The 22,528-nt window shown below is 51.8% G+C and overlaps 2 protein-coding genes, 1 long non-coding RNA gene and 1 pseudogene across 6 annotated transcripts; 2 read left to right on the top strand and 2 right to left on the bottom strand.

The window, feature by feature from the left end:
• Positions 1–411: 411 nt before the first annotated feature.
• Positions 412–6,994, bottom strand: LOC103158792 (probable gluconokinase). Of its 4 annotated transcripts, none has more exons than XM_035443006.1 (5): positions 6,865–6,993; positions 3,917–3,947; positions 3,627–3,713; positions 1,580–1,623; positions 412–1,078 (listed from the first exon to the last, which is right to left on the bottom strand). In XM_035443006.1, the coding sequence occupies exons 1-5, from the start codon at positions 6,912–6,914 to the stop codon at positions 697–699; spliced, it is 594 nt and encodes a 197-aa protein (XP_035298897.1). In that variant the 5' UTR covers positions 6,915–6,993; the 3' UTR covers positions 412–696. The 4 variants fall into 4 exon arrangements, with proteins under 4 accessions (XP_035298897.1, XP_027265529.1, XP_035298898.1 ...); XM_027409728.2 differs by having other exon boundaries at positions 412–1,045; XM_035443007.1 differs by lacking the exon at positions 6,865–6,993 and adding an exon at positions 4,433–4,555.
• Positions 6,995–7,401: 407 nt separating this feature from the next.
• Positions 7,402–14,771, top strand: LOC118238622. The gene is made up of 2 exons (XR_004769429.1): positions 7,402–8,017; positions 14,255–14,771. It is a non-coding gene; the product is annotated as an uncharacterized LOC118238622 (long non-coding RNA).
• A 5,365-nt stretch (positions 14,772–20,136) lies between these two features.
• LOC113835034 (basic proline-rich protein-like) lies at positions 20,137–21,358 on the bottom strand. The gene is made up of 2 exons (XM_027409602.1): positions 21,140–21,358; positions 20,137–21,075 (listed from the first exon to the last, which is right to left on the bottom strand). The coding sequence occupies exons 1-2, from the start codon at positions 21,356–21,358 to the stop codon at positions 20,137–20,139; spliced, it is 1,158 nt and encodes a 385-aa protein (XP_027265403.1).
• LOC113835054 lies at positions 21,277–22,320 on the top strand (annotated as a pseudogene).
• Positions 22,321–22,528: the final 208 nt, after the last annotated feature.

Genomic DNA, 22,528 nt, shown 5'->3' with positions numbered 1-22,528 from the left:
TTTGGTCTTAATAATAGAAACTTGGAGTCAACTATCGGTGTGAAAGCTGAAGGATCAGAGAAGCAGAGCAGCCAGCCACTAGAGAGCTCTCACCTCTAGCAATGCTCAGACCACAGATCCTGTCCTCAGACTGACTCTGTCTCTATGAATCCTCAGACTGCAATTCCCTCAACTCCTGTCTCCTCCTGCCTTATATCCTCTCCACCCATCCACCCCTCCACCCATCCACCCAGCCATTTCACTCCTGTCTCCCAACCCCCTGGCCCCCCACCCCGCCCCGTGCTGGGATCACCTTTGTATGAGTTATTTCTCTTTTACACAGATTCAATCTCATGTAGCCCAGGGTGGCCTTGAACTCACAGAGATGTGTCTACCACTGCTGGCCCCTATGGCTAGCTAGTGGCTTAGCTCTGCACTCTGATCTTCAGGCAAGCTTTATTTGTTATTGCATCAACAAATCACCACAATCTGGTTGCTTTACACACACATTTAAACTTGAGTTTCAGTTTAACTTTTAACATCTTTCTCCCCTTTCCTGTCAGACCTGCAGGATGCCAATGGCACCACAAACTCCTACCAACACAGTCAAACAAGGATCTCCACACACTGTGGTTTGTTTCCAATTAGGAATTTAGACTGTGCCACTGGTGAGGAGCTTAGAACCAGAGTTGTCTGTAAACTGCAGGCATAAAATGACTACTTTGTGTGCAACGCTTCCATGATGGCATCAGCCATCTCCAAGGGACTCTGGTCCACGCTGACTTGGATGAAGTTTTCAGGACCTGATGGGGGCTCCAGAATACTGAACTGGGACTGCAGTAACTCGGGCGGCATAAAATGTCCTTTTCGTTGCAACAAGCGTCTGGAAATGATCTCAAATGGCCCGCAGAGGTAGACCACCAAGAGCTGCTCTCCGGCCAGCCTTTCCTTTGCTGACTCATCAACTTCCAAAGGCACATCACTTCTTCCTCGTATCAAGATGTCTCTGTACATTTTCTTCAGGGCTGAACAGGCTAGAACGACATGCTGTCCCGAGGCCACGTCTCTGTTTCCAAAATATAAGAAACACCCCACCCCCATAAAAAAAAAAAAAAAAAAAAGGATGAGGCTGCAGAATAGGGTTACTATGTGTCAATCATAGGGGGTGGACTAGTCTCTGTCAATGTAAAGTGTTACATCTCAGCCTTAAGCAGGGGGTCTTTCATCAGTGAACAATAATCCTGGGCTCACTGGCTAAATGACAAATGACCCCTCAGAGCTGTGCAGAGGACAAAGCTGACTGAGTGCCTGCTGTGCGCAAGTGTTTGGCTCCACCCTGATGGGTGCAGCTGGTTGTAATATCACATGTGTTTTGATTTTCTTTTGGGGGGCGGGCTTGAGACAGGGTTTCTCTGTGGCTTTGGAAGCTGTCCTGGAACTAGCTCTTTGTAGACCAGGCTGATCTTGAACTCACAGATATCCTCCTGCCTCTGCCTCTTGAGTGCTGGAACTAAAGGTGTGTGCCACCACTGCCCAGGTCTTTTTTTTTTTTTTTTTTTTTTTAATTTACTGGATTATACCAGGCCAGATGACTTCTTACCTTAGTAAAATGTTGTGCAAGCTGCAGAGCCATGGAATCCTGTCCTGAGATTAGAACAGGAATTAGAAGCTGTCCCAGGTACTGCTTGTACAGAAACACAGTGGTACCATAGTCACAAATGTTAACTCCAGAGAGATCTTAGTGGTTGTGGGAGCTGGGCCTAGGCAGGCCAAGGGCCACGCCCAAGGCCTACAGCCACAGAACCAGTTCCCTGGTTCTGGTGTCAGTGACTTAAGTCCCCTTAAGTGGAATCACTTTACATCCACTCCAACCTCCCCACAGTGTTAATGTCTCCCTGACTTTGATGCTCACACACCTCGTACTGTAGCTAACCTGCTCTCCATGCATCTGACCAGAACCTACAGCCAAGCACAGGCTCTGAGCTGAGCTCATCCCAGCCCTTGAGTTACCCACCCCAGCTCTGACAGTTTCTCCGTGTAGCCCTGGCTGTACTGGAACTCTCTCTATAGACCAGGTTGGCCTCTATCTCAAGAGATCCTCCTGCCTCTGCCTCCAGAGTGCTGGGATTGAAGGCGTGCGCCACCACTGCCCCACGGAGTTAATTTCTTAATCTAACACTTGAACTTGCCTTGCAAAATGACTCCTGCAATGCGTTGTGGTTAGCCAAGGTTTCCTACCACATTCAAGCACTAATGGGAATGAAAAAGATACTATTATTTATGTTTTTAAATTTTAACTTCTTGGATATATTTTCTTAAGTATTAGTTACTTTATTTTATGTGAGTGTTTTGCCCATGTTATATGAGTACATGCAGCACACGGAAGCCAGAAGAGAGGGTGAGAGAATCCCCTGGAACTTGAGCTATAGGCAGCTGTGAGCTGTCATGTGGGTGCTGGGAATAGAACCCCAGACCTCTGCAAGAGCAGCCAGTGCTCTTAACCACTGAGCCACTTCTCCAGCCTCTTGGGTATATTCTCTGAAGCGGCCACTAGGCCTGTGTAGCAGAAGGTGACAGCCTGGAAGTCCTGACAGAAAGTTGCCACCCAAGAAGTTCTACCTCCTTTCCTGGGGTTCTGTACACTGTTGTCACCCCCCCACACACACACACACACACTGCTCCGCCACCCCATATCCCCTTTTTTACATTTAAACAGCCCAGATTTACTTCTGGGGAAGCCTTCCTGTGGTGGATTATCAAGACTTTCAGCTCAGCAGGGAAAGTATGGCCTTTGAGTAGGCTTCCCCAAGGAGTGGCCTAGGAGCTGAGATATTAAGGATGAACGTGGGCTGCTCGGTGAAGGAGACATTCCAGATAGCAGTGAGACAGTGGACACAAAAGCCCTGTGAGGAGGAACATAGCCACGGGAGGGACTAAGGAGGTGACAGGCTCCTATGGCAATGGAGGAGTACCCAATACTTCTAAAGGAGACTCAACAGACTTGAGATCAGTTAAAAGCCTGACGGGTCTCAGACATGGTAGCCAGTGCGGTCGTTTGAGCGAGAACAGCCCCCACAGGCTCAGACATTTGACTACACAGTCCCCAGTTGATGGCACTTTTGGGGGGAATTAAAAGGTATGGCCTCCTTGGAGGTGTGCCACTGGGGACAGGCTTTGAGGTTTCAAACAATTTGTGCATTCCCAGTGTGCTCTCTGCCTGCTCTTCCTGATGTCTTGCCTTTGCTCCACCATCATGGGCTCTAACCCTCTGAAACTGTCAGCCCAATTAAATGCTTTCTTTTACAAGATGCCCTGGTCACGGTGTTCTAGCACAGCAATAGAAAAGTAATTGGGCCACATCTGAGTTTGCAGGACCACTGTGGCCTTGGAGTTCACCAGAACTTGATGGTGTGGGGGCGGTAAGAGGACCTGGGAGACACCCACCTCCCTGTGTGAGCACAAAGGAGCCTCTGCCCATTTGGGGATTAGAGATTAGAATCCTGCCACAAGCTGTGGCTGGCTGTGCACAAGATAGGGTAAAGGTGGCTCACTCCTGGGGCTGAGTTCATGGAAAAGTTCAGGTTCTAGGCTAATAGATAAGAAGAAGGCTGGATACAGAGATATTGAACACCCATAGCCAATGTTACCTGGTCAGTCAGAGGTATCCCTTTTCCCATCTTCATCCGATTCTCTTCAGAGTGGTAATCATCAGCATCATAGAATTTCCATCCCAGCTTAGGAATGAAGGGAAGGCATACATAGCATCAACAAGGCCCAGCTTACTGGCAGGCAGGTATAGAAATCACTGGTCTGAGGCTGCCCCTCTCTTTCGTTTATCATTACTGAGAAGAAACCCGGATTGCCATGCTAAGGCGTCTACACAAACCATGGGTCATAAGAAAAGAAGGAAGCAGACAAGAACACAAAGGGAAGTTACCTTGGAGGCCAGCAGTGCGCCCACGGTAGATCTGGAGAAAGAATACAGATGTAAGTGCCAGTTGTTTTGAGAGGATGCCTGACAGCTGCCACATTAAAATGCAGGTCCCTCACCGAGCGTTGGTAGCGCATGCCTTTAATCCCAGCACTCGGGAGGCAGAAGCAGGTGGATCTCTGAGTTCGAGGCCAGCCTGGTCTCCAGAGCGAGTGCCAGGATAGGCTCCAAAGCTACAGAGAGAAACCCTGTCTCGAAAAACCAAAAATAAATAAATAAATAAATAAAATAAAATAAAAATAAAATGCAGGTCCCTCTGTGGTCCTAAAGCAGAGATGTTCTTAACCCTGGAGTCTTGAGGCAGCCTTCACTGTCCTAAGACACAAAGCAATGTGTCAGATCTAATTAGACCACTGATTAGTGGTGGTGTATGCTGTGATCCCAACAAACAAACAAACAAAACTAACAACAGAGGTTTTTCTCAATCATCAGTGTTTCTTAGCTACTTGTGGTGTCACATACCTATAATCCCAGGATCTGAGAGGTGGAGGCAGGGAAATAGTTGGTTCTAGGCCAGTTTGAATGGCACACTGAGACACTGACTCAAAAAAACCAAAAAACAACAACAGAGAATCATTTAGCACTCGGGAGGCAGAGGCAGGCGTATCTCTGTGAGTTCAACACCAGCCTGGTCTACAAGAGCTAGTTCCAGGATAGCCTCCAAAGCCACAGAGAAAATACCAAAAAAAAAAAAAAAAAAATCATTTAGTTCCTATTGTGTAGATAGATGCTCATCTTTTGAGAATACTAAATAAATAAAATGGTAGTTTTATCAAAGATTCAAGAGAGGGTTGGTTTTGTTTTGTGTTGGCCTACTACTCCAGGGCCTGCCCTAAAGTGTGGTTGATACACCCAGTAAGAGAGGAGTTTAATAAGAAACTTAATCCCCAGCAGCACTGTGTGAAGTTTGGGGCCCATAAAGACATCAAAGAGTTCTTAGTTTCCTAGATACACACAAGGGGCTGGTTCAGCAGTTAGAGCACTGGCTGCTCTTCTGGGGGCCCTGGGTTCCCGAAACCCACGTGGCAGCTTGCAATCATCTGTAACTCCAGTTGCAGGTCTGATGCCCTCTGCTGGTTTCCTTGTGCACTGCAACATGTGTTGCTCAGATATACACGCAGGCAAAAAAAAAAAAAAAAAAACAAACCAAAAAAACCCAAAACCAACCAACCAACCAAACAAACAAACAAACAAAAACACACACACACACACATAAGACACACCTAAAGGACAAGGTCAGTGACTCAAGAACGCCAACACCTGTTAGGACACGGTGTCACACAGAGTATGCTAGTGAGGGCTGGAGCCTCAAAGAGGGCGAGCTGGGCCCCAGTCATTCTGCCACTGTTTCAAATCCTCAGTTTGCTCAGGGGAACTGAACCACAAGGTGTCTGTCCATTAACCTCTAGTTTATTCAGACAATTAAAAGAACTTTATTTTTTATGTATATGGGTGTTTTGTTTGCATGTAAGTTAGTGTACCATATGTGTGCAGTGGCCAGGCAGGCCAGGATTTGTAACCCAAGTTCCAGACCATTGCAAACCACCATGTGGTTGCTGGGAACTGAACCCAGGTTCTCTGCAAGAGCAACCGGTGCTCTTAGCAACTTAGCATCTCTCCAGTACCAATTCAGCCAGTTTTTAACTGAATATATCACCTAGCAGTTCCCGGAAGAGAACGATGAGACCAGTGGGATTAAAGGTGAGTGTCACCATACCAGATCCAAACCAGAGTTTTGTACAGAAAAAAATAAAATCATACTTAAGATCAAATTAGGTTAACACTGAGGCTGGAAGATGCCTGAGTTTGAAAGGCCAGTCTCAACTGCACATCAAAACTCCTATCTCGAATTAAATACTACTTAGGCATCGTGCTGTGGGGGCTAAAACGGTAATCTGGGGAACATAAAGCTACCTTCTGGGACTGGTTAATGGTGCATACTGCTCTTGCGGAGGGCTTGAGGTCAGTTCCCAGAGCCAACGTGGATTGGCTCACTGCTCCTGTAACCCAGCTCCAGAGGACGAAAAACCTCTCAAGGCACCTGCACTCGTGTGTGTGTGTGTGTGTGTGTGTGTGTGTGTGTGTGTGTGTGTGTGTGCGCGCGCGCGCGCGCGCGCGCCGGTGCGGGCGCTCTCTCTCTCTCTCTCTCTCTCTCTCTCTCTCTCTCTCTCCACACACACACACACACACACGCGCGCGCACACACACACACACTTAAAATAATAAAAATAAACCTTTCGTTTTGAAAGAGAGTCCCCAGAAGGACACAGTTACATTTAAAAGGCTCTGGTTCCTAAGTTAACATGTATTGTGTTGCCTGCAGTTGCTGCAGTTGCAAGTTGCACTTTGGTGTCTTTGGGGTTATACCGGTGCAGGCTGGTGGTGTCTATCAAACCAAATGCCTCCTGCTTGCTTAGTTCTAAACTGGCTGCCCCGGGCTGGGAGGGAACGGTCTGTTTTGCAGAGTTCTGGCACTTTTCCATATGAACATTCCAGCGTCAGCAGGAACAAGATCAAGGAAGACGATGCCTTGCAGGGTGATCCTCACTTTTCAAAGTCCATTCAGAAAGATCCAGAAACTCACCGTCTGCCCCACCAGACAGAGCTCTGTGAAGGCCCAGGGCAAGGTTCGCCTCTTGGTTTGGGACTTTGCACCCTCCACCTTGCTTTGCAAGGCGCCGCCAGGCCCAGGTTTGCAAGGCTGAGCAGACAGGGGTGGCGGGGCTGCGCCTTTCTGTTACAACTTTCCACACTTCCCCCAGCCGCCTCTCTGGGCCCGACCGCCGTTCCCGGGATGCTGGCCACCGCCAACAGCCGTGGTGGCCTGGGGAGCGGCCAGAGGGTCAGGAGAGCCGCCTCCCGGTTCCCGCCCGCCCGCGTCCCCCGAGACCTACTTCCCGGAGCCGCTCACTCCCATCACCAGCAGCACCGCCGGCGCCTCCATCTCCCGGCGACCGGGTCCCCAGCGCCCTCTTCCGGGACCGGTCCCGCCAGGCCTCTGACGTCACAGGCCACGCCCTCTCCGGCCCCTGTGCAGCCCGCTGGGTGGTGCAGCCGGAGCCCAGCTGCTGGCGTTTGCAGGAGCGTGTGCTCTGCAACACGGGATCCACCTGGGACGCGTGGACAGCGATAGAAACGTGTCACTACAAAGACAGCAGTGACGCACAAGGACGTGGAGTCAGGGAGATCGCTCTCTCTCTGTCTCTCTCTGTGTCTCTCTCTGTCTCTGTCTCTCTCTGTCACTGTCTGTGTCTCTCTCTCTCTGTGTCTCTCTCTGTCTCTGTCTCTCTCTCTGTCACTGTCTCTGTCACTGTCTCTCTGTCACTGTCTGTGTCTCTCTCTGTCTCTGTCTCTCTCTCTGTCTCTCCTCTCCGTCTCTCTCTCTCTGTCTCTCTGTGTGTGTCTCTGTCCCTCTCTCTGTCTCCCTCCCTCCCTCCCTCTCCCTCTCCCTCTCCCTCTCTCTCCCTCTCCCCGCTCTTTCTCCTGCCGCACTCTCAGCCCGCAGTCCTTCCCTGTCCCCACTTCTCTGAAAGCCAGGTCCCCGGGCTTCCCTTCCACCGGTGCGAGCGAGCGAGCGAGCAGCGAATCTGCATCCGTCAGTGGCGGTCTTCTGCAGGAAGCGACAGAACGCAACGCTGCGGTGCGAGCGTCCCCGCTCAGTCTAGACGGGCCGGTGCTGGGCGCGCACACCGGTGCCTCGCCTGCTCGCCCGCTCGCTGGCTGGCTGGCTGTAGGCTCAGGAAGGACCCCCACCCCACCGGCAGGGCTTCTCCCCGGTAGGAGCTCGTGTTCAGGAAGTGGGCACTGCGGCTCTCGGTGACGTTGGCGATGAAAACGGGTGCACGTGAGAGCGGGTCGTGGGCTGCCATCCATCCACACGAACTGCTTCCCGAGAACAAGCAACAGCTCAGTGCGGGGCTTCCGAGCTCGCCCTTAGTCCGCAGGCTTCACCCGCAGCGACCACCAGCCAGGACAACCATAAACAGAAGGCACTGGAGACACATGGGTGTGTCACCAGAAGCAAAGCTTTGTCACCGAGTCCGAGAGGTAAACTCACAAACAAGTTTCTTCTTTTTCAAAATGTTTCAAGTGCCCTGGGAGCATCACTCCCAGACCCCTGTCCCTGAAAAGTCTTCAGTTCCGGTTCACTCACTGTCCAGACATTAGGTACGGGAGAGTTAATGCCAGTTCCAGCTACAGTGGAAACTCCAGGCTTCTTGGGGTTACAGTGAGGACACCTGAGACCTGATCCTGGGCAGTCTCAGTCAGAGTTAAACATTTGAGTTGTTAGTGTATGGTGTCTGCAGCATGACCATGCAGAATCTAGAATCTCATCTCCTGGATGTGGGGGGCAGAAATTGAACCAAAGTCCTCTGTTCTACTGTTATTTCCTCCCTTACCAATAGGGTCAACTTTTAATCCTAATGTTTAAAGTCATTTTTTATCCTAATGTCCAGTTGGCAATTTTACTTTTGCACATTGAAGATTAAGTCTTGTTCTCTTGGAGGCAGAGGCAGAGGCAGAAGCAGAGGCAGAGGCAGAGGCTGATCTCTGTGAGTTCGAGACCAGCCTGGTCTACAGAGTGAGTTCCAGAAAAAGCCTCCAAAGCCACAGAAAAGCCCTGTTTCAAGTGTGTGTGTGTGTGTGTGTGTGTGTTGTGTGTGTGTGTGTGTGTGTGTGATACCTAATGATGGCTATGCTATATGGGAGAGATGCTAGAAGGTGTGTGTGTGTGTGTGTGTGTGTGTGTGTGTGTGTGTGTGCGCGCGCGCGCGCGCACAAGTGTGCCTGGTGCCCATGGAAGTCAGAAGAGGGCTCTAGATTTGAGAAAATTCCAAATGTTTTACAAAGTGGCTTCAGCACTTACATGCCCACCAAGCAGTGCAAGCGCCTCCTAATCCCTCCTCTACTAATACTTGTGGCTGTCGTTTCCACTCTAGCCATCTTGATGTTTGCTTTAAAAAAGATTTTTTCATTTATGTGCGTGAGTGTTTTTCCTGCATTTATATAGGTGTACCACATGCATGAAGTGCTTGCGGAGGCCATACAAGGAAGGGCATTGGATCCTGTGAAACTGGAGTTGCAGTTGTGAGCTGCCATTCGAATCCTGGGAACCAAACCTGGGTCCTCTGCAAGAGCAACTAATGCTCTTGACTGCTGAGCCTCTCCCCAGCCACACCCCCATCCTTACTCTCCAGACACTGCTTTGTTCTGACGTCTAAGACGGGACACTCTGCTAGTTTGTCTTCTACCTCAATTGACGCTTTTCCTTAGCCCCTGTGTGTGTTCACCTCCTTTTCCTCTTTTCTATTCCTCCTGTTTCTTTACCCAGGTTCCAAATGTTGGAATGACCCCAGGCTTTGTCTAGAGACAGTTTCTCTATTACAGAGTCTTGCTATGTGATGTCATCTCCTGTGTTTAAATAGTGTGTGCACATTACTTGGCATGATCTCCATATATCCAGTTGCTTACTTAACTCTTAGATTGCCTTATTCGAAACTTAATGTTAACAAAGTCCATAAGAACGCCTATCTCCCCTCTCCAAACTTTAGACAATGAATCTGATTTCCATGGGGTTGGTTAACTGATCCTCCCCAGTGCTGGGGTTATAGGTGCGTAAGCCTTGAGAGTTCCATGGTGACACAATGTAGATGGATTTTGACTATACAGTGACCATGAGGACATGTCGAGGGCTGAAGTGTGGCTCAGAGCAGAACATCCTTCTAGTGCACACAGGCATCTGACCTCAGGGAACGGCAAAGAGAAAGAAGGAGGGGACACGGTAGCCCTTTTCTAAGTGGGACAATGGACAAATGTACTCAGTGACACCTTTAATCCCAGGACTCAGGAGACAGAGGCAGGCAGATCTCTCTAAATCCTAGACCAGCCTGGGCTACATAGTAAGACCCTGCTATTTTTTTAATACTTTAAAAATAAAATTTGAAACAATTTTTTTTTTTTTGGTTTTTCGAGACAGGGTTTGTTTCTCTGTGGCTTTGGAGGCTGTCCTGGCACTCGCTCTGTAGACCAGGCTGGCCTCGAACTCACAGATCTGCCTGCCTCTGTCTCCCGAGTGCTGGGATTAAAGGCGTGCACCACCAACGCCCAGTTTAAAATAAATTTGAAAGTCATTTGTTTTTATTTTTCTGTGCATTGGCATTTGCCTGCAAGTCTGTCTGAAGGTGTGAGGTCCCCTGGAGCTGGATTTACAGATGCTTGTGAGCTGCCATGTGGGTGCTGGGACTTGAACAGCCAGCCATCTCTCCAAACCTTGTATTTGTTCTTTAAATAGGATACAATAGAGACTTGATTCACATGTCAGTAATATTTTTGTTTTCTAAATTAGGCATAAAAATTTGCCCAACAGAGTGCAACATATAGGCTGTGAGGAAGGGTGGGAATTGGGCAAGAGGACATATGTAGGGAGAAGTCCCAGTGGGGCTTGCCGTGAAGGCCGAACAGGCCATGGGCTTTCACCCCACTCCTGGTACCAGTTAAAGTGGTGAATAACTGATACGAAATCCATAAGGTTAGGATAACTTTTAATAGATAAATGCCAACCAACAGCAAGCCAGAGCGTGCCAAAGCAGCAAGGGGGGAGAGCTCCCATGTGCCTTGTCTGTCTCTTAAAAACCTCTCCCTTAGCCGGGCATTGGTGGCACACGCCTTTAATCCCAGCACTCGGGAGGCAGAGGCAGGCGGATCTCTGTGAGTTTCAAGGGCAACCTGGACTCCAGAGAGAGTGCCAGGATAGTCTCCAAAGGTACACAGAGAAATCCTGTCTCGAAAAACCAAAAAAAAAAACAAAAAAAAAAACCTCTCGCACATCACTCTGACATCACCTTGACCACACCCTGATGGGCGTGGTGGGGCACACCTGTAGCCAGTCCTTAGGAGGCGTGGTTACTGTGTCTCCCTGCAGACATAAGCTCACCTTTTTCCTAGTTTTAACTCCAGCATGGTGGGCTTTTTGCTTGTTTGTTTTGTTTTGTTTCTTTGTGGTCACTATGTAAATTCAGTTTCTGCATTCCAAATGAGTCCAACATGTGCCATTCGTCTGAGGCAGTGAGTGTGGAAGCTGGGTGTTCTCTTTTTGCAACAAAGTTTCTCTGTGTAGCCTTCGCTGTGCTGGAACCAGTTCTGGAGACCAGGCTGGCCTTGAACTCATCTATCTACTGCTTATGCCTCCTAAGTGCTGGTATTAGAGGCATGTGCCACCATGCCCAGCTCTGGGCATTCCTTTTAATTCCATGAACTATCTACATGGTAGGAATTAGACACCACTGGTCACTGAGCACATCTGTTCATTGACCCACTTAGCAAAAGTAATTTGAAAAATAATTTGTTATGGAAGGAGGAATTTCATAACCTAAAACTTCTCCCATTTTTCTTATGTTTAAAAGTATATCAATCAGGGTTGCAGAGATGTCTCCCCAGTTAAGAGTACTGGTTGCTCTCAAATAGTATCCAGGTTCAGTTCCCAGAAACCCCATGATGGCTCACAGCCATCTGTGACTCCAGTTGCAAGGGCTCTGATGACCTCTGCTGACCTAGGCAGGCACTAGGCACACACACAGCACATAGACATACATTTGGGCAAGACACATACACATAAAATAAATTTTTAGAAAAGACTATGGTATTGAGATAAAAATAGATTTTTGTTTTTCGAGACAGGGTTTCCCTGTGGCTTTGGAGGCTGTCCTGGAACTAGCTCTTGTAGACCAGGCTGGTCTCGAACTCACAGAGATCTGTCTGCCTCTGCCTCCCAAGTGCTGGCATTAAAGGCGTGCGCCACCAACGCCCAGCTCGATAAAAATAGATTTTATATCTTAAAAAGATAATGTGTTATTTATAATTTTTTTAAAAAAGGAATCTTTGAGTGCCAAAGATATCAGAGGTTGTTGAATGCACAACAAATGATGGAAATTAACAAGTTATTAGAAATGAACTTGCTGTCCTTTTAGTCATTGAAAGAGGAAGTGCAGGAGGACGATAGAGTTAGCTGCTCGTGAAAATCTGCTGCCTGTGGATTGCTTTGCATCTGCTGCTTCTTACCTGGGCTGGACGGTCATGATCAGCCTCCTCCTGCTTCAGTTTAGAAAGAAGATAAACAAAGTATCACAGAGAGTGTGTCACAGAGTGTGTGTCATTGAGAGTGTCACAGAGAGTGTCACTGGGAGTGTGTCACAGAGTGTGTGTCACTGAGAGTGTCACTGAGAGTGTGCCACTGAGAGTGTCACAGAGTGTGTCACAGAGTGTGTCACAGAGTGTGTGTCACAGAGAGTGTCACTGGGAGTGTGTCACAGAGTATGTCACAGAGTGTCACAGAGAATGCCTAGATGTAGGGTTATTTTAATAGAAAGTTTGCATGTTGTGGTTGAATGAAAATGGCTTGGGCAGGTGTTGGTGGCGCACACCTTTAATCCCAGCACTCAGGAGGCAGAGACAGGCGGATCTCTGTGAGTTTGAGACCAGCCTGGTCTGCAGAGTGAGTGCCAGGACAGGCTCCAAAGCCACAGGGAAACCCTGTCTGGAAAACAAACAAACAAACAAAAAAGATCCAGTTATTAATAAAGAAAACTCTTCCGCCAGGTGTTGGTGGCGCACACCTTTAATCCCAGAACTCGGGAGGCAGAGGCAGGCGGATCTCTGTGAGTTGGAGGCTGGCCTGGTCTCCAGAGTGAGTTCCAGGATAGGCTCCAAAGCTACAGAGAAACCCTGTCTCGAAAAACCAAAAGAATAAAAAAATAAAATAAAACAAAAAACAAAAAACAAAACGCTTCCTACACTGTTGAGAATTGAAATGTTGGCTATTTTCATTTTCTCCACTGATCTCCTTTGAAGGAGATGCGTGTGCTCTTATGTCTCTCTAATATTAATGTGCTGAAAGTATGATATTAGTAAATGCCATTTAACTAAGAATGTTTAGACCCTGAATGGCCCCGAAAGGCTTTACATCCACATGGTCTGACGGTAATAGGGTCCTGCTCCTGGCCTCCCTTCCCGTTCAGCCTGTTCATTTCTGTGGTGCTGGGACACAGAGTCTCCCACCTTCTGTTCCCCAGAACAGTCTCACAGGCTTGGGGACCTCAACAATAGAATTTTATTTTCTCAACAGTTTGGAGATCAGAAGTCTGAGACCCAGCTGTCAGCATGGTTGGTGTCACCGTCTTCCTTGGCTTGTAGGTGGCTGTCTTCTCCTCATGCCTTCCCACTGTCTCACCAGTGTGAGCTTGTATTCCAGTGTCTGTCCTCTTCTTGTGTGGATGATAGCAATACTGAAGTAGCCCATCCAAATGGCCTCACTTTACTTTAATTGCCGATGTCAAGACTCTGTTGCAGGACAGGGAGATGGCTCCCACCTGAGTTCCAGCCCCCGACCTGTGTGAAAGTCAGGCAGGATGGCATGTGCTATATTTCTGGTGCTGGGGAAGCAGAGACAAGCAGATCCCTAGGGGCTGCTGGCCATCCAGCCTCACCCACATGCACACACCACACACGTGTGAAATAATAAGCAAAGTGCAAAGGAAGGGGAAGGCAAACTGTCAGAGTTAAAATGCAAAGCCAGGCTTTACTTCAGGGAGTTAGATGCCCCTTTCATCCCATGGCCTGAGCTTCTTCCTTTTGCCCTGATTGAATTTAAACCCATCTCCTTGTCTTTCTTGAACAGCCCCAGAGCCTCCCCTGCTCACTGGGGGACCCACTGTATTGTGTGGGCTTCTTTGTCCTCCAGGCAAAAAAGACTGCAGCCTGGTGTCTGGCTCCCCACCGCCCACCTTCTTCTTGAACCCCGGTGAAGTTTTTCAGATCCCAGGGGGCAGCAGGAGGCGCTCAAGGTGCCAGAGTCTGGAGCCGTCTGCCCCGCCTTCATTGACTGCTGCTCTAGGGTGCCTCGGGTTCCTTGTTGGTCTGCGCAGGGCAACACCTGCCTGCAGAGGCTTCTTGAGGACTCTGACAATCACCTTCCATGTGATAGTGCTGAGACACACAGTGGCTACTCAGCCCCGCCCCCAGAAGCTGTTACCATAGTAACCAGAAAGAGGGCGTGGCTCTGAGGGTGTTAAAAGCTTTGGCCTCACAGGTCCTCTGTTCTCTTTGTAGCTTTGGAGCCTATCCTGGCACTCACTCTGTAGACCAGGTTGGTCTCGAACTCACAGAGATCCACCTGCCTCTGCCTCCCGAGTGCTGGGATTAAAGGCGTGCACACCAACGCCCGGCTTTTTTTTTGTTGGGGGGGGGATGGGTGGGGGGGGTGTCATCTTGCTTTTTTATACCACCCAGGCCCACCTGCTCAGGGGCAGCACTGCACACAGTTGCAGAGGCCCACCCACGTCCATCCTTAGTCAAGAAAATGCCTCCGTAGACATGCCTACAGGCCAATCTGAGAAGCTGTTTCTTGATTGAAGTTCCCTCTTCCCGGATGACTCCAGCTTGTGTCAAGCTGACAAAAACCAGCCAGCATAGACACTGTGCAGTAAAGCTTGTTGCGTGACCCCAGTGCCACAAGAATGTCCTCATGCATGCACCCCTGAGTGTTGTTAATTCAAACAAAGATCAACAAGACGAATGTCTTAGCTGGGGTTTCTACTGCTGTGAAGAGATACCATGGCCACAGCAACTCTCATAAAGGGAAACATTTAATTGGGGTGGTGGCTCATATCTTCAGAGTTTTATTCCACGGTCAATCATGGCAGGGAGCATGACAGTGTAGAGTAGACATGGTGCCAGCTGCCTTGAGTTGCTGCTTTGACTTCCCTTCATGTTAAACTGGAAAATGAAATAAACCCTTTCCGACCTGTTTGAGTTACTCTTGTTATTCTTCAACTGTTGTGAAGAGACATCATCACCAAGGTAACCTACAAAGAAAATGTCTATTGGGGAATGTGGTACCAGATGGTTAGAGTCTGACCATCATGGAGGGAAGCATAGGCTGGCACGATGCTGGAGCAGTGTCTGAGAGTTTCTACCCTGATCCAAGTCATGAGGTAGAAAGAGAGTTGACTGGAGGTGGGATGGGCTCTTGAAACCTGAAAGCCCAACCCAGTGAAATGCCTCCTCCAAGACTATACCACCTAACTCTTCCCAAACAGTTCCATCAACCAGGGACCGAGTATGTAAACATATGAGCCTTTGGGGCCGATACCATTCAAACCACCACGTATCCCAAGTTGCTATTGGTCATAGTGTTTTATCACAGCAACAGAGGACTCAGCAAGGAGGGTTTGAGGCATCTGGAATAGAAGCAATAGTTCAGTTTTCACGGCCACAGTGCTTATTGTAAAGAGATTCTAAGACTGGAAGGTCTGCACTAGGTCTGCACATTACTACGGCTGTGACCAAATACAAAAGCAGCGTATTGAGGCAAGAGTTAGTTTTGGCTCATGGTTTGAGGAGATCTAGTCCATCATGGTGGGAGCGGAGACCAAGAAGCAGCCAGGAAGGACTAAGACTAAAGCTGGCTCTCCACTAGCCTGGATCGTTCGATTCAAGATCCCAGTCCCTCTAATGAGGTGTTGGTTCACTCTTGTTGATTTTTCTTCTAGAAACACCCTCACAGACACGCCCAGACAGCCTTCTCTAGGTCATTCTAAATCCAGTTAAGTTCATAACAGTTATTAACTGTCGCCTTAAATCCCAGCACTGGGAGGCAGAGTTCAAGGCTGGGCTGGTCTATGTAGGGAATTCTGGGATAGCTAGCATTGTGTAAAGAGACCCTGTCTGAAAAATAAATAATATTAACCACCATAGCAGGTGACCTCATGATCTCTTTTTGACCTGTGGGCAAAGCTGACCATTTCTTGGGTGCCATCTGATTCTGGGGACACCCCTCAACAACCGAGATGGCAGAAGCCAACAGTGCCGGGTGTGACATGAGCTTGGGGATTGGCTTTGACTCTCTGGGAATGCAGTGATAGAGGAGAGGGCTTTGGCTTTTGCCACTCACAAACAAGACACTGAGGTTGATACTCCATATCTTTTTCCTTTATCAAATAGCAGATTCAAATTGAGGTCAAACTGTTTTCTCTGCTCAAGTGGTATTTTGACCTACAGCCATGCATCACTAAGCCATAGGGATGTGTAACTTTCTAAGAAGGTTTTCATTAGGTTTCAGTGTGCAAACACCATAGAATTACTCACACTAATTAACACTAAACAGTGCCAGCGTCACTAGGGGGTAAAACCTTATGGGACTGCTGTTGTTTATACTAATGATTGACAGAAGCTCTACAATTACTCTCGCATGCAGTTAGCTAGGCATATTAGTGATATCAAACTGGCAATCTCTTCCTTGGATTCTTAAATATTCTAAAAGTTTGAGTTAAGAAGCAAAGAGAGGGTTAGAGAGATGGCTTAGAGGTTAAGAGCACTGGCTGCTCTTCCAGAGTTCCTGAGTTCAATTCCCAGCAACCACATGGTGGCTTACAACCACCCATAATGAGATCTGGTGTCCTGTTCTGGCCTGCAGGGATGTGTGTGTAATAGATAAATATTTAAAAAAAGAAGCAAAGGGATTCAGAGAGATGTGAGCATGGCTTATTCCACTCCCAGCCTGTTGCATATCTTTGGCTTAATCCTTTCTGCACAAGAAAGTGGCTTTGTGCAGATAACAGAACTCGGGCAACTTAATGTGGTTAATGGGGGTTTCTTCAGCTGAAAGATTGCCATATGATATACCCGTTGTGTGATGCTATCCCTGAGAAAACATCTACACACCCTGCAAAAGGAACCAACAACAGACCAAATTAAGGATGTCACCAAGTCCAACTTAGTGAACCAATGAGTTTTATTGGGGTTCCTTTTAGAAGCAGACTTGCCTCAAAGACACCTGCATCACCAAGTACCCACCCCAGAACGGGTGACAGCTCCGGGGAAGCTGGGAACAGGGAGCTCATTGCACAATTTGCAGGAGCTCGGGAGAGTGTCTTCCAGGTGGTCCCTCCTGTCTGAGGGTCTTCTCTCAGTGGCACTCACTGCTTATACATCCTCAGGGGAGGGGGAGCCTGCTGGCTGGGGTGGACTTCAGGGACTTCCTGGAGTTACTGAGTTGTTAACTTCCTTAGGTTAAGGGGCTTCCCTGCAGACAGAAAGCCCTACTAGTGTCTTAAGGCCCTACTACTGTCTTCCCTCAAAGGTGGAAGGAAGGCTTTATCTCTGAGGAAGCTGGTACCCAGCAAAACCTTTCCTCATACTTGTAAAGATTCAGAAAGACATGTATAAGTCAGTGGTTCTCAACCTTCCTAACGCTGTGACCCTTCATTTCAATTCATGTTGTGGTGACCCCCCCAACCATAAAGTTATTTTCATTGCTACTCCATAGCTGTAATTTTGCTACAGTTACGAATCATGGTGTTAAATATTCGTGTTTCCTGATGGTCTTAGGCAACCCCAAAGGTTTACCACCCACCAGTGAGAGCCGCTGGTTTGAGGCAATGAGATTCCAGTGGACATCTTCAAGATACCAAGTAGAGACCAGGGAATTGTCTCGTATCAGTCAGGATCCCAACACTAGACAATCTGGTCAGTATGACAGCTCCTTGGAATTATTCTGAGTTTGTTTCCTTGTGTTCAATTCTAGTTCTGATCACGACATGGTATAGGAATTTTGGGTAGCTGAGGAGACTGGGCAGCATGCAGGTGGGAGCTGCAGTGTGTGGCACCCTCTAGCGTCAGTCCCCTTGCAGGCCTCAGCTGTTGGGACCCTTTAGGCCCCTAAGTATGCGGGTACAGCTTTCATGTAGGCCAAGGAGGGTGGTACCCCTCAGCCTTCGACAGCAGCCAGGGTTAGAGCTGTTGGCCTGGGTGTCCCAAACCCTTGTCTCGATAGTGCTGTGTAGTTCTTCTGGTGACCAGAGCCTGCACTTTCTGTTCTGCCGCTCCATGTAGCCTTTACTTCTTCATTCTCTACAGCCCCACCCCCTGGTGACTCCCTAACATTGAAGGCTGGTTTCCAAAGACCAGCCTGCTAACTGCTGCCTGCTGTTCCTTCCTCCTGTCACCAGGTCAGCTGCACCACTAAAACTGGGTAGGAAAAGATCTCCAGAGAAACTTTATTGGGGCTAATGTTGCAACACCAGGGAAGGCGTGTTACTCAGCTGACTCACCGTGTGAGCCTGAGCATCCTGCATACATTAGCCTCTCTAGACCACAGTGGGAAGTACCACTCTTCTGGTCTAGAAGGAAATAGTTGCAGGTTTTCTAGAGCTTACTGAGGCCCATGATAGAGTCTAGTATAACGCCCTCTCAGGCTCAGGGAACACTGTGTGAGGCCCTAAGAGCCAGAGGGTAGAAAGGACAATGAAATGCTGTCTTCAAGTCCAGACCTAGCCGCTGTAACTACAACTGACTGACAGCCGCTGTGGATGCCTGTAAGAGGCCTGCACAAGAATGGGCCCATCAGTCCGGCGTTGGTGGCCCACACCTTTTATCCCAGCACACACCTTTTATCCCAGCATTCAAGAGGCAGAGGCAGGAGGATCTCTGTGAGTTCAAGATCAGCCTGGTCTACAAAGAGCTAGTTCCAGGACAGCCTCCAAAACCACAGAGAAACCCTGTCTCGAACCCCGCCATACCAAAAAAATAAGAATGGGCCCATCAACAGGCAGCCATGGATAGCATAGGGGCTCACGGGTTCCAACTCACGCTTTTGACCTATTTGCCACTGATAGATTCAAGAAGAGAGGGCTGTTGGTGACCCCAATCCAATAGTCAAAAGAGGAACCTGGTGCACGCTTTTAATCCTAGCACTCAGGAGACAGAGGCAGGTGGATCTCTGTGAGTTCGAGGCCAGTCTGGTCTACAGAGTGAGTTCCAGGACAAGGGGACGTCGGGGATGATAAAAGAAGGGTTGACAGACATGGGATAAATTGTCAAAAAACAAAATCAATAAAAAATGAAGTGGGGAGGAGAGATGGCTCAAAAGTTAAGAGTACTGGCTGCTCTTGCAGAGGTTTTGATCCCTGTTATTCTTTTGTTTAAATTAGAAATGAAGAAAAAGGCGCAGGATGAGACATGAGACTGAGGGAATACATTAGCCAGTTTATTATAGGCCTGGCAGAGTAGAGACTAAGAGAGAAGAGGAGCAGGGTTAATGGCTGACCGCCATGGCCGGTCTCGAGTGAAGGAGGCAGAGAGAGAGAGAGAGGGGCAGAGAGTGCATAAGTGTATGTGTGTGTGTGGGGTCCTCTACAGCTGTGTGCAGATTTAGTTCCCATGGAACCCTGGGCTGACCAGGGTACTGCCTGAGTGGATTCCACCAGGTAACAGGGCCAGGCCAGCATAATGCCTGAACCTTTCAATCCCGAGCACCCACTTGGTTATATCCTGTAACTCCAATTGTAGGAATCCAACACGAAAATAGCTCCTTCCCTTGAATTTCCTACCTCTGTTCTGCCAGTATTCTAGCATTCCTGTTTTCAAACGCTGAGATTACCTCCCCCCCTCCATTTGTATCAAACCCTGGCAATTTTTTGGGCAATAATATCTTAAAAACATTCCATTACTTAATTTTTCTTTTTCATATTACACGTAGGTGTGTGTGTCCGCGTGTGGGGATGTGCACAGAGTTCAGGAGCCTGTGGAGGCCAGAGCCCTGACCTGGGCGCTGGGAACAGAACAGAATTCTGGCCCTCTGGAAGCAGCACGTGCTCCTAATCACTGAGCCATCTCCTCAGCCCCCTAGTTCTTTTATCTTAAAATGGGGGAAAAAAAAACCCCACATTTTCCTTGTTGTAGACATTGAGATCTTGTCTGTGGTGATATTTGCTTTCCTAGTTATGCGGGGAATGTGCTGGAAGCAGGCACAATGGCAGCGCGTCCATCTTTGTGAAGCTGGCAGTCCTGTGGAGAGAGGCAGGCAGCAAACTGCCGCAGGACGCACCGAAAGGAGAAAGGAGGGGAGGGTGAGCTGGGGGACACAGTGGCTCAGGCTCAAGTGAGGCCTGGGTTCCGGTGAAGTTGATTTAATTCCCAAGCTGGGGGGTTGGCGGCGAGCATGCCGTGAGAAGCGTAAACTTCACAGAGCAGGCTTCGAATCTGGCCCCTGGGAGGCTAACGTCCGCCGAGTGCCAGGCCAGCGGGGGCTCCCAAAGCCCGTCTGCGGGGGATCGGGCAGGAGCGGGGCTCCAGGCCGCCGGGGCGCGGGCCTTGTGTGGGTCACCCCGCCTTCAGGGCCCTCGGCGTCGTCGCCTCACACGGGCTCGCCCTGGCCCTGGCCCTGGCCCTGGCGAGCGCGCTGGCACGGGGCACGGGCTCGCCCTAGCTGCACCGAGCCGCCAGCCCACCCTAAACGGCCAATAACCGCCCCCGGCTCGGGCCTCGGCCCCTCCATCTTTGTGCCCCCGGCGGGGAGCTGACCGGGCGAGCCGCCCGGTCCCAACAGTCGCGCTTTCAAAAAGCCCGCGCGGGGACCCCGGCGGGCAGATCCGTTGGGAACGGCCGGGAGCCCCGCGAGGGCGAGCGGGTGCGCGCGCGAGGGGACGGGGCGGCAGCCGGCTCCGCACGGGGGGGGGGGGTGGGGGGAGGGGAGGCGCCGGGCCAGCGCGTGAGCCGAGCGCGCCCGCCCCGCGGCGGCGGAAGACGGAAGTGGGCCCGGGAGCGCGGCCGCGATTGGCTGGCGGGCCACGTCCCTCAAGGGGCTGGCGCGAACGCCGCTGCGGAGCCGGGCCGCCCCGGGATCCGGCCAGGGGCGGGGGGAGGGACGGCTGCGGGAACAGCCGCGCGGCGGGTAGGAAGTGCTCCGCGGGTGCGCGCCGAGGCCTCCGGACGGCCTCCCCTCCGGGCGGGCGGGCGGAGGCGCAGCGCGGCGCGGGCGAGCGGCGGAGGCGGAAGGACCGGCGAGCGCCGCGCGGGGGCCCGAGGGCCCGATCGGATCGGACCGGACCGGGACCGCGGAGGGGCGGGAGGCCGCGGCCTAGAGCGGCGCTGCGGCGCGCGCGCACTCGCTCCCTCGCTCGTCGCGGGGCGAGGGCGGGGGCGGGGCGAGGGGGAGGAGGGGGGCGGGACCGGGTCGAGCGCGACTCCGATTGGCGGGCGTCGCGACGTCGCCCGTGAGCAGCGCGCGGGGAGGGTGCGCGCGCCTTCAGCGGCCCTCTTTGTGTGGTGCCCTGGTCGGGGAGCGGAGGTGGCGGCCGCGGCTGCCCTGGTGGGGTTCCAGCGTCCTCGCTCGGCCTCGGGCCGGCAGCGCGCCCCTTCCCGCCCCTCCCGCCCCTTCCCCGCCGGCGGCAGCGGCGGCAGCAGCGGCAGCGGTAGCGGCGGCGGCGCGCGGCCGGGCCCGGGCTCGGAGGAGGCCTCGGCGACCGCTAACGGCGGGCGGTGACGGGCGGCGGCGGCGGCGGCGGCGGCGGCGCGGAGCGCGCAGGGCGGGGGCAGGGCCCGGGCGTCCGACATGGAGAACTCGCAGCTGTGCAAGCTGTTCATCGGCGGGCTGAACGTGCAGACGAGCGAGTCGGGGCTGCGCGGCCACTTCGAGGCCTTCGGGACGCTGACGGACTGCGTGGTGGTGGTGAACCCCCAGACGAAGCGCTCCCGCTGCTTCGGCTTCGTGACCTACTCGAACGTGGAGGAGGCGGACGCCGCCATGGCCGCGTCGCCGCACGCGGTGGACGGCAACACGGTGGAGCTGAAGCGCGCCGTGTCGCGCGAGGACTCGGCGCGGCCCGGCGCGCACGCCAAGGTGAAGAAGCTGTTCGTGGGCGGCCTCAAGGGCGACGTGGCGGAGGGCGACCTGATCGAGCACTTCTCGCAGTTCGGCGCCGTGGAGAAGGCGGAGATCATCGCCGACAAGCAGTCGGGCAAGAAGCGCGGCTTCGGCTTCGTCTACTTCCAGAGCCACGACGCGGCCGACAAGGCGGCGGTGGTCAAGTTCCACCCGATCCAGGGCCACCGCGTGGAGGTGAAGAAGGCGGTGCCCAAGGAAGACATCCACGCGGGCGGCGGCGGCCCCGGCGGCGGCGGGGGCGCGCGGCCGGGCGCGGCGGGCGCGGAGGCGGCGGCGGCGGCCGGGGCCGCGGAGGCGGCGGCGGAGGCCGAGACCAGAACGGGCTGGCCAAGGGCGGCGGCGGCGGCGGCGGCGGCTACAACAGCTACGGCGGTTACGGGGGCTACGGCGGTTACGGGGGCGGCGGCGGCGGCGCGGCTCGACGGCGGCAGCGGACTACGGCAACGGCTTCGGCGGCTTCGGCAGCTAGGCAGCCAGCACCAGTCCTCGTACGGCCCGATGAAGAGCGGCGGCGGCGGCGGCGGCGGCGGGAGCTGGGCGGCCGCAGCAACAGTGGACCGTACAGAGGCGGCTACGGCGGCGCGGCGGCGGCGGCTACGGGGGAGGCTCGTTCTAGAAGCCGAGTTTTTGCGGATGCGGGGCGGCAGTGGCGGCGGCGGCGATGCTCGCCCCACCGGCGCTTCGCTCGCTTCGCTCGCCCCCCCTCCCACCCCCCAGGTGCCCTCGGGGGAGCCGCTCACCCTGGGTGGGGGGAGCACCCCCACCCACTTGCCTGCCTGTCTCCCCCTGAAGGTGGACTCGGCCCCCCTACACACACACATTTTTGTGTTACAGTCATT

Source organism: Cricetulus griseus, chromosome 3, assembly GCF_003668045.3.
Source record: "Cricetulus griseus strain 17A/GY chromosome 3, alternate assembly CriGri-PICRH-1.0, whole genome shotgun sequence".
Taxonomy (NCBI): domain Eukaryota; kingdom Metazoa; phylum Chordata; class Mammalia; order Rodentia; family Cricetidae; genus Cricetulus; species Cricetulus griseus.
This window is presented reverse-complemented; position numbering and strand designations above follow the sequence as displayed.

What these genes read in the sequence shown, in the direction of transcription:
- LOC103158792 (XM_035443006.1), bottom strand. Translation starts at nt 6,914, where the DNA reads ATGGAGGCGCCGGCGGTGCTGCTGGTGATGGGAGTGAGCGGCTCCGGG. An exon ending in GGATACCTCTGACTGACCAG is followed by an intron (nt 1,624 to 3,626) that starts GTAACATTGGCT and finishes TTCTAATCTCAG; the next exon opens with GACAGGATTCCATGGCTCTG. An exon ending in TTGCACAACATTTTACTAAG is followed by an intron (nt 1,079 to 1,579) that starts GTAAGAAGTCAT and finishes TTTTTTTTTTAT; the next exon opens with GGGGGTGGGGTGTTTCTTAT.
- LOC113835034 (XM_027409602.1), bottom strand. Translation starts at nt 21,358, where the DNA reads ATGTCGGACGCCCGGGCCCTGCCCCCGCCCTGCGCGCTCCGCGCCGCC. An exon ending in GGGCGCGCTGCCGGCCCGAG is followed by an intron (nt 21,076 to 21,139) that starts GCCGAGCGAGGA and finishes CTCCCCGACCAG; the next exon opens with GGCACCACACAAAGAGGGCC.